This window comes from Bombyx mori, chromosome 22 (genome assembly GCF_030269925.1).
Source record: "Bombyx mori chromosome 22, ASM3026992v2".
Taxonomy (NCBI): domain Eukaryota; kingdom Metazoa; phylum Arthropoda; class Insecta; order Lepidoptera; family Bombycidae; genus Bombyx; species Bombyx mori.
In genome coordinates this window covers 9,003,828-9,014,483 of record NC_085128.1, presented here as the reverse complement: position 1 = coordinate 9,014,483, position 10,656 = coordinate 9,003,828, and the positions used below count along the sequence as shown (strand labels likewise).

Below are 10,656 nucleotides of genomic sequence, written 5' to 3'. Positions count from 1 at the left end.
AGGTGGGCCGTATGCTCGTCTGCCTACAAGGGCAATAAAAAAAAAATAACAAAAAAAAAATTGCTTGATCTGTGCTTTATCTAGTACCATGTTAAGTGTAATTTTCAGACGTAGTCAGTTCAACGCTTCGGGCTGATCTTCGACTTGCAACAACGAGGATACGGAAGACAGTCGTACGTTTCGTTTAAAAAACATTCTTCTTCTCAGTCGTACACTCCGGGCGGAGTGGTCGTGGTTATGTTTGTTAAAAGATATAAGACATACATAAATCCTTCCTACTACTATTACAAACCTGAAAGTTTGTAAGTATGTAGGTATGGATATATGTTTGTTACTATTTCACGCAAAAACTACTGAATGGATTTTGATGAAACTTTATAATAATATAGCTTACGTATCAGAATAACACATGGGCTATAATTTATAAAGATATAGTGTGAATTACAAAATATAACGATAAGTGTCAAGTAAGTAGGAAAAAATCTGCCATCTGCGAACTAATCTGGCACGCAGTGTTTTGAGTTACACAATGTATTATGGGAATGTTTATCTTAAACAATCCTACATAAAAGCCCGTGACAGCATATATATATATATATATATGTTTTATGTGTATGTCATTATCGCCAAAATAGTGAACTAGGCATATAAGAAGAGGGAAGATTAAATTTTTTATTTGTTACCTCATTTTATTGTTTGTGTTACTGTCAGGGCCAGATTTGTATAAAAGAAAATTCAATAAGATCAATAATACATTACAGTTCCCGAAGCGATGCGAGGTCGGGTCGCTAGTACTAGTAGTGCGAGTATGTATAATAAATATATAGTAAGAAACAAAATGTTACAAAATCATCCGCTGCAAAATTTGTTCACAGCTCACTCAATGTTAGCGACTACCACAGGATGCCCCCAGTATATAAATATACATATATATACATATATGTATATATGAGTATATAAATGTACATATATACATATATGTATATTTATCGCATCTTACGATTTAAAGACACCTAACGCTATAAGCGAAATTAATTCAATCAGCATTTCGTTCACTTTATTAATCATCAATAAGTACACGCAGTATGATAAAATATGGCAATAAGAAAAAATTGCCCTCATTATTTTTTCAAGAAATCTTTTTGTTTTTTATTGCTTAGATGGGTGGAAGAGCTCATAGCCCACCTGGTTTTAAGTGGTTACTGGAGCCCATAGACATCTACAACGTAAATACGCCACCCACCTTGAGATATAAGTTCTAAGGTCTCAAGTATAGTTACAACGGCTGCCCCACCCTTCAAACCGAAACACGTAACTGCTTCACGGCAGAAATAGGCGGGGTGGTGGTACCTACCAGGGCGGACTCACAAGAGGTCCTACCACCAGTAAAAAAGCAGCAGTCTTTCAGCATACTTACGATAAAATTAAAATCTATCTCAAAATAATTTAACTAAAACTGATGAAAATGTAGAAGAACAGCCTTATAAACATGGTAATCAATAATAATAATTAATTTTCAAATAAATTTAGTAGCCGTCGAAATATTTCATTGTACTTTGCAAATTATTAAATATATACATATAAGTAGTTATTAAATTAAGATTTACTAGCGAACTTAAAAAAATGAAATTCTAATAGATCCGGGTTGAAACTCATTTTAAAATATTCAATCATAATTTATTTTAATTTAATTCACGCGCCCGGAAGTTTATTAGTCATCTTGATACTATAAAGAGATTCACAACAATATTGCCCAGCTATTCACCTTAAGAGCCTCGACAGATATAGACAAACTAATACTTCGCAGTTCCAAGCCAGTGGAATATTTACTCGCAAAGCAATTTGTACTGAGCTGTTAGACCTCCTTCTGAGATGCTTGGGTAGTCGTTCTGGTCATACATAGGATGCCTTGTGAACTCACACGGTTAGGAACGACCAACCTGCCTATTTCTGTCGTGAAGCAGTAATGCGTTCCAGAGTGAAGGGTGGGGCAGCTGTTGTACTGTAAAAACCGAGAGTTACAACTCAGGTCACAAGGTCGGTAGCGGCATTTACGTTGTTCTATCTATAAGTTCCGGTAACCACTTAACTCCAGGTGAGTCGTGAGCTCGTCCAACCTTGTAAGCAATAAAACAATAATGATTTTTTTCTGATCATATCATACAATACAATGTGTGTATCACAAATGAACAGAAAGATTTATTTTAGTAAAAATACATTTCACATATGCGCACCTTAGAATCATAGAATCTCGACCTCTTAACTATCATCGTCTCAGCCTGTCTACTGTCCACTAATAAACATAGGCCTCTCCAATTGATGTTCCAGTGCGGCCGACCCGTTGTCACCTGCATCCAACGATAATTATACGATTGGGCTCTTGCTAGGGCCAGTATTAGCACCACTCCGGTTTGAGCTCCGCGAGCTCACCTACACGTTAGGGCGAAGCTGATATAGCCTCTCAAGGCAAGCATAGGTAGGAAAAAAAGACGATTGCATAAATTATTCAAAAAATATTCCACTATCATTTCATGGATTTTTATAATACATTAGAACGAATTACGATTGGAAATTCAGAGGTCGCGTATATCGCATCTAATGTTGAATAACAGTTAAATGGTTTTAATTAGAACCAGCGAAAAGCTAAGAAAATGCTATAGACAATAATGAGTGTGAGATCCACGTAAGCGCAATCGTACAGATTAGAGAATTAACACATAATCACATCACATCACATAAATTTAAACAATATTATAACCGTTACTGTACTATAAATATACGCAACTTCAATCAACTTGATAATATGTTAATTAGATTATAGTTCTTGCGGGTTTTACTTTTTATAATATGATGCTATTTCTTCTTCATGGAAGTGTGTTAAGTACAAAGTTAATTAGAAAAATTTGGTACCTGCTTGCGAGATTTGAACACTCGCTCGAAATCATCCACCGGGTGTCTTATCCTTTGGGCCACAATGTCTTCATACAACTTAATTTTTGTATAAAACATTTTCAGCGAAATATTATTTATCAACCGTAACTTTGTGTGAATCTCCATGACGACCTGGAGCTTGACTCAGTCAGTAAGTATTTACAGTCGGCATCACTGCACCACTTTGAGAAGGCGGCACGACATGAAAACCGGCTTGTCGTGGCCGCCGGTAATTACATACCCGATCCTGTGGACCGAACGGTAAACAGTCGACGTGGCTCTAAGCACGTCATTACGGATCCTCCCGATCCATTAACGGTGCTTTTAGGTACCTCAAGCACCAGTCACCGTCCTCGCCAAACCCGTCGCTTGCGACGAAGGGCTCGACGAGTAAATTAACCCATAGACACAGCTTACTGAATTTCTCGACGGATCTTCTCAGTGGATCGTGTTTCCGATCCGGTGGTAGATTCTACGAAGTACTGCCCTTCCCAGTGCCAGTCTCAGCAACACTCCCGGTTTGGACCCCGTGAGCTCACCTAATAGTTCAGTGAATCTAGAATAATCCCTCGAGATTAATATAATAGGTAGGAAAAAACACTTAAGATCCACAAATTGATCTCAAAAATTACAGCATGATGTTTTTGGAATGTATTTTTATTCATCTTTTTGTGTCTAATAGGATAACAGATCGACAAAAAATGAGCTATTGATGTTTGCAGGGGCCACTCGCATATCAAAATTACTATCGGAATCGTCCTCTGAATGACTGCCAATAACATCCAAAAATAATTACATATATTATAAACAAAATAAAAGTAATAAGCGATCAAAATTTCCTTGAATACTCTTACTATTGAAATGACAATAACTGTAAGAAATAAATAATTAAAAATTGTAAAGACGAGTTCATGTAATGTCTGCCGTCAGGAAATCGTAGAAAAATAAATTATAATGCTATCGCCTCCTTATCTAGTACTTGTCTATGTAAAATATTATAGCACAGAATATCAATATGTTATAGTTATCTTTATGACTACTTTTATGGACTAATCGTTTTGACCTAAAGGATAAGACTCGTCGACCCGTCTGCGCAATAGATATGTCATGACCTTGAAAGCGATCGTGCTTATGGATATATGAAGAAGAAGTCGTCGTTTTAGTGCAATTGAGATTCCGACTTAGATTCCTTCCTGGACATTTGAGCACGTTAGCTAGTCTTCCCAACTAGTGCAAAGGAAGCTTATTTGCTGAAGAAATACTTCCCGTCAATAGGGGTTCGCTATTTACATATTTAATCCAGAAGTTACCGGAGAACATAAACATCACAATTAGACTGTGTGTGGTCCTATCTACCTACCTCATGTCAGGGTGGACATCGGTATTCACGTTAATGACGTAATGAACCATAATGAACACCTGACTGACCGTTAGGTTATTCTACCCATTAGAATAAAAAATATTTAAATATTCGCAGTCTCGTGTGAACTAGCTGCAAAGTACCAGAATTTTAATAAACCAAGAATCGTTGCGATGACATCATTAAAATAACAATGACTCCCTAATTCTGACAATTCCAAACAACAATTGTTTGAAAATGATGTAATATGCATTTTAAGCGGGAAACGTAGACAGATATCTATATCTAATAATTAAATCAAGATGCTGGAATCCTCGAGCAGTTTCTTCCTCTTCAAATTAACTAAAGGTAAGCCAAAATATATGCTAGTAACACAGTGATGTGACACACGTTTCGGAAACACGTTCACAGGCAGAGAATATTATGACATGTTCATCGCCTGCATATGATACCATCGTAAGTATTTATTATTTTCGGCATCAATCAAGATGGAAGCCGGCACCCCTTTGTTTTGTCTAAAGAAAGTTACGGATTACCCTAAGCTAAAACTAAATTTTATAAGATCTAAACTAAGTTTTTCTAAACTAAGTTTAATAATAAACTTGCTAGTAAAATATATATATATATATATATCGATACATGCTGCTGCAGCTGATAATTATGGGCAAAGTGGACGGAAAGAGACGTGCTGGGCGAAGAAAAAAGTCATGGCTCCGGAATATCCGGGAGTGGACCGGATTTGCCTCCGTCGAATAGCTGTTCCGGCTGGCTGCTGACAGAAAGGAATACAGGAAGCTAACGGCCAACCTTCAGGATTGAAGAGGCACTGGAAGAAGAAGAAGTAAAATATATTATACTAAATTATTTTCGGGACTAAAATAGTCATCGCAGTATTATCACTTCATAATGTACCCTACTAGATTTTTCTAGTAGGAATACTGATCGTAAAGCTTGTTTTGAAGTCAAGCCTTGCGGTAAGCTTCCTAGTTTACTTGATTATGTTTATACCTTCGAAGGTATACGCCCTAATTCCTTAATTTATTGCATTGTTTAGGCGGATGAACAAGCTCACGGCCTCACCTGGTGTTAAATCATTACCGGAGAGGATAGACATCAAAAACATAAATGACGCCACACATCTTGAGACATGAGTTTTAAATCTAAGTTCCATAGTAGAACGGCTGCCCCGCTTTGTAACCGAAACGCATTTCTGCTCATTACTCAGCAGTAATGAGCTTTGCGGCAGAAATAGGCGGGGTGGTGGTAATAATCCGAGCGAACCCAGAGGACGCCTACCACCAGCTATTACAGAAATTATATTTTTTGTGGGCTTGATTTTATTATACGATGTTATTCTTTCATCGTGGAAGTGAATCGTAAGCATACATATTTTATGTCAAGTGCGTATTTCATTAGAAGAATTGTTACCTGCTTGCGGGATTCTAAGAGAATCACATCGCTCGACACGAGGGCGCCAGGCGTCTTATCCTTTAGGTCATTATGACTTCAAAGTTGATGATGAGTGGTCACCGTCGCTTATGGACATCAGCAATAATACCTAGCTGCAGCCTACCACTGAGGACTTTTTTCTAGCCTTTGAAGAAGATGATATGTAAATTTATAATAATATAGCAGTAGCTTGAGGAAAATGGATCACAGATTTATAACGAATATCCTGAATACGATTGTCAACAACATCATTTGAGCTCAATATCAAAGTCTGGGAGCTCGTACCATAATATCTATTTCATTTTAATTATTTTGCCATAGGCAGCGGCTTGGCTCTGCCCTTGGCATTGCTGAAGTCCATGGGCGACGGTAACCACTCACCATCAGGTGGGCCGTATGCTCGTCTGCCTACAAAGGCAATAAAAAAAATAAAAATAAAAATAAAAATATGTATATTCTTTCTTCATCGTGGAAGTCATTTGTAAGCTTCTTATTATCAAACTTATTCATATTAACTAAGAAACCCTTGAATTTGAGCCCGGTAGTCGGGCATAGGTATGATTATAATATTAACGTTTAAGATAATTAATTTAATAAATAAATATAGTATTAGTTTAATCATATAGTTTAATCATTAATAATAATAGTTTAAATATAGTATTATCTATATACCAGATCTCCGAGCAAACCAGCGGACCACTTAGCGCTGCATTACACCAGGAAACTGAGCGGAATGGAGGCTGGCAGTCGACAAGCTGAAACGGAGTCACGATCCTCAGCAATGAGGGAGCGATGGAGAAGAAGAAGAATAGTATTATCTGTGATTACGGGTTGTGTCAATTTGATAGAATTTTACTGAATTATCATGTCGTATTAAATCAATATATTATTATGTCACTTACCAGTCTTAAATTATAATATGAACAGGCATATCTTATTGCGACACAATGTACAAACAAGGTAATGACACTATACATTTTATTAACAATCATCGAATTCGATTATTGCTAGGCAAATTTTCAAATATCCACATTCAAATAGCCTTAAACTTTTAAGAGCTTTTAAGATAAGGCTTTTCCGACTCAATGGGACGCATCGCAATATTTAAAACAAGTCTACATGACAAATATAGAATATAAAATAAAATCACACGCATTTTATATCAAATGAACTTTATTGTCTTTGTGCATGACATATTGAAAACACAACAAATAGTAAAAAAAAACGTACAAAAAAATATGGCAGTGAGCATCAAATTAATAACGAGTAACAAGAGAATGTGGTGGATGCTTCGCCACACAATCCTGTATTAAGGCTTCATTACTTAAATCTATCCAGGGAATTTAGAAGTTTAGCTCGTGGCGGAGGCGACCTGAGGAATAGATTCACCCTGAGCATGGTATCCAGTCTCGTCAGCGAAGTACGTAATGGTTTCAGGTTTGCCGTCAGTGTTCGTGTAACTGTAGCTTCCACGCACAGCAACAATAACGTGAGGCTTGTTGTCGTCGTCGAGAGCCTCCTTCAGCTCACCAGTTTCGCTACGCACGATGCCGTTGGAAGTCTCGAAACTATAATAAAAAAGAACGTATTAAAATAGTTCTTTTAATTTATTATATCATTATTCTAGGTCACAAATCTCGTGATTTCGCATGAGTCAAATACGCCATTTATAAGTAGGTTTTTTTTATTGCTTACATTGGTTAACGAGCTCACAGCTCACCTGTTGTTAAATGGTTAGTGGAGCTCATAGACATCTACAACGTAAATGCCGCCACTCACCTTGAAATATGAGTTCTAAGGTCTCAGTATAGTTACAACGGCTGCCCCACCCTTCAAACCGAAACGTTTTACTGCTTCACGGCTGAAATTGGCAGGGAGATGATACCTACCCGTGCGGGCTCAAAGAGGTCCTACCGCTAATAAAAAAATAGTTCTTTTAATTTATATTATTATTGTAGGCCACGCCATTTATAAGTGTGTAAGAAGCAAGGAACTAGAAGGATCCTCTGCTTCAATTTTGGTTTTTAAGACACAAAAAAATTATTGATAGCTTTCATCGGATTCATCATACAATAACAGTCTTAAATACAAAACACTACTGGTGATAAGATTGAAATTTTATACGGCTTTAGGTTACTTAACATTACATCAGGTGCTAAGTGGCAATCGGGCCCCGTAGATAAAACGGTGTATATTCCGCCCATTTGATTACCTATGCACGTACGATCTTTTCCGCGTCGCCCTTGAATGACTACTGGATAATGAAATTAGGTAAATAAAATGATATTAAGTAAATTAGGTAGACAGGTAAGCTGAACGTATTTTTCATTATAATAATTGCGAGTCGTAGATATTATTAAAATTATGTACTTAAACGGTTTAAGCTCGCGATTTTTATTGTCATTACATTAATTCCCAGGGCTGTCGTCCGTGACCACTAAAAATGAGATTAAACTATGAAAGTAAATAGTTTTAACTCTTTATCACTGATAAAGAAGTAATGTTTTCCGATTTAAAGAGTATAAGCCTTTATTACAACCATATTGAGAATTTTGGATTCCGAACTTCATTCAGGTGTCAATATTCATGTTTGAAATGAAGATAACTGATATTAAGCGGTTACCGAATCGCTTTGTGCTAGATAGATATTAAGCTATTATGACTAAACTGCAAATATAAGTACTATTAAAAATATATTTTAAAATATTTACTTGTAGTTGTAAGCTCCATCGGGGCTGGCGTCGAATTCAGACCGAACGATCTTAGGGTAGTCCTCTGTAGGGGGGGCAGCGATGACGGTAGCCACAAGGGCGAGAGCTACAACGATGATCTGCGGCAAAAATATTTAAAAATTAAATACCAATTACATTGTTAAAACAAAAACAATTAAATATTCGCATCGCGAACTAAAAGCTTAAAACTAGGGACCTACCAATTTCATTTTTAATAGTTTTGGTTCGTTCCTGCTGGTACCCGATGACAGACTGATGCCTGCATGCTTGTGACAAAATCTTTTATACATTTCACTGCAGATCTATCGTAATGTCAAACGTCTGCAAACATATGATGTCGATATACCGGATTCGGTCACCGATGATCACACGCTTACATGTGTACACATTGACCACAACTATATTTGATCGTTGGAGTGTAGTGTGTGTGTGTGTACCCATTGCATGCTGGTATTATGTGAAGGATAAATAATTAAATGGTAATTTCATTTGTTTTTATAAATTTAATGAAATGATTGGTTTAAAATATCATGCCATTTTTTATTGTTGATTGCATATTTAATACTTAAGCATACGACTTAGTGGAAATTCCTAAAATATTGGTATTTTTTCGGAAACTTACAAAACCAACATTTGAAATAAGTTTATTGTTTATTTTATACTTTGTATGTAAAGGCGCTCTTACGGCCTACTTGTGTAAAGCTGGTACCAATGGAAATGTATGTAAAAAAAAATTTTACCACTCTAGCTTGGCGTATGTGGTTGTAGTCTCAACTAAGTGCTAAGATAACCAACCTATCCTTTCCAACGAAAATGTAGGATTGTTTTGAAAAAATTTGTCATGATGGTGGAAAATAGCTTGACGGGCCCATAGTAAAACCTGCTGTCAGTCACTCGATGTAATTGCAATAATAAAAACTAATTTGTAACAGATGACTGGATGCATTTTCAAGTACTAGGTGATCCCATTGCTTCTCAATATCTTTGAACGTGCTGAATTTGAGATTTAAAAATTTACCATTTCTATTATGTACTTTAAAAACATCCGTGGCCTAAAGGACGGCCGGCTTACCCACATCGAGTGATGCGGCTTCGCCTGTACGACTTCAACAATAACAAAACAAACATCATCTAATAAAATGAAACTCGACAAAATTTACAAATATGCATATTTACTAAAGTTATTATATATTTAGAACCCGCATTATCCTGCTGGTCTCTCCCGCGGAGTAGTCGCACCTTCCAGCTTGCCGGCCGGCTTACCCACATCGAGTGATGCGACTTCGCCTGTACGACTTCCACAATAACAAAACAAACATCATTTAATAAAATTAAACTCGCCAAACTTTACAAATTTGCGTATTTACTAAAGTTTTGAAATATTTAGAACCCGCATTATCCTGCTGGTCTCTCCCGCGAAGTAGTCATGCCTTCCAGCTTACTTGAAACTGCCATTGTATAATTAAATGGAGAGAACGACTTCATGTGTCAAGCTGGATGATGTCATAAACGTTGTAATGTCTACGGCATCCGGTAACTACTCAATACCAGGCGAGCTGTGGTTTTGTTTCCAATCTAAGAGCAATTAAAAATGAATTCTGTCAACATCGCTGCATCTAAAGTAACAAGTCAAATTATAGTATCTAGAAACGATCTAAGAAAACAACTGAAGCTGGTCTTTTAAATGTCAATTTAACATCGTATAAATAAATAAATAAATAAATATTTACTAACAATCACACCACGTTAACTGGTCCCGTGATAAGTTCGTAAAGAACTTGTGTTACAGGTACCAGATAACGGAAATAAATGTAAGATTTTTATATTATACACATACATATATTTAATATACATCCATAACCCTGGAAAAGACATTTATATTTATCATACAAATATCTTCCCTTGGCGGGATTCGAACCCGCGACACCCTTGTGTAGTGACCATGTCACTTACCACTACACCAGACGGCTGTAAAATCATTCAATTATTAGTGAAGAAAAATTGTATTTAAGTTATACAAATTTGTATACTCGTAGTATAAGTCAAAGCATCAACGAAATATCACGGCTACTAGTTTTCATGCTGAGAAATTGACAAAAATGCAATTTTTTACATGCATAACGCAATCCTTTGAATTTTAATGATTTTAAACTATGAACTTTGAATCTCGTATTTAAAAATTCT

The 10,656-nt window shown here is 36.3% G+C and overlaps 1 protein-coding gene across 1 annotated transcript; it reads right to left on the bottom strand.

Annotated features, from left to right (window-relative positions):
* Window positions 1-6,916: 6,916 nt before the first annotated feature.
* Window positions 6,917-8,710, bottom strand: CPR46 (cuticular protein RR-1 motif 46). The gene is made up of 3 exons (NM_001043536.1): window positions 8,673-8,710; window positions 8,452-8,570; window positions 6,917-7,308 (listed from the first exon to the last, which is right to left on the bottom strand). The coding sequence occupies exons 1-3, from the start codon at window positions 8,679-8,681 to the stop codon at window positions 7,092-7,094; spliced, it is 345 nt and encodes a 114-aa protein (NP_001037001.1). The 5' UTR covers window positions 8,682-8,710; the 3' UTR covers window positions 6,917-7,091.
* Between the last annotated feature and the right edge of the window lie 1,946 nt (window positions 8,711-10,656).

Coding starts and splice junctions, on each gene's coding strand:
- CPR46 (NM_001043536.1), bottom strand. Junction 7,309..8,451: donor GATGGAGCTTACAACTACAA/GTAAATATTTTA, acceptor TTTTTATTATAG/TTTCGAGACTTCCAACGGCA.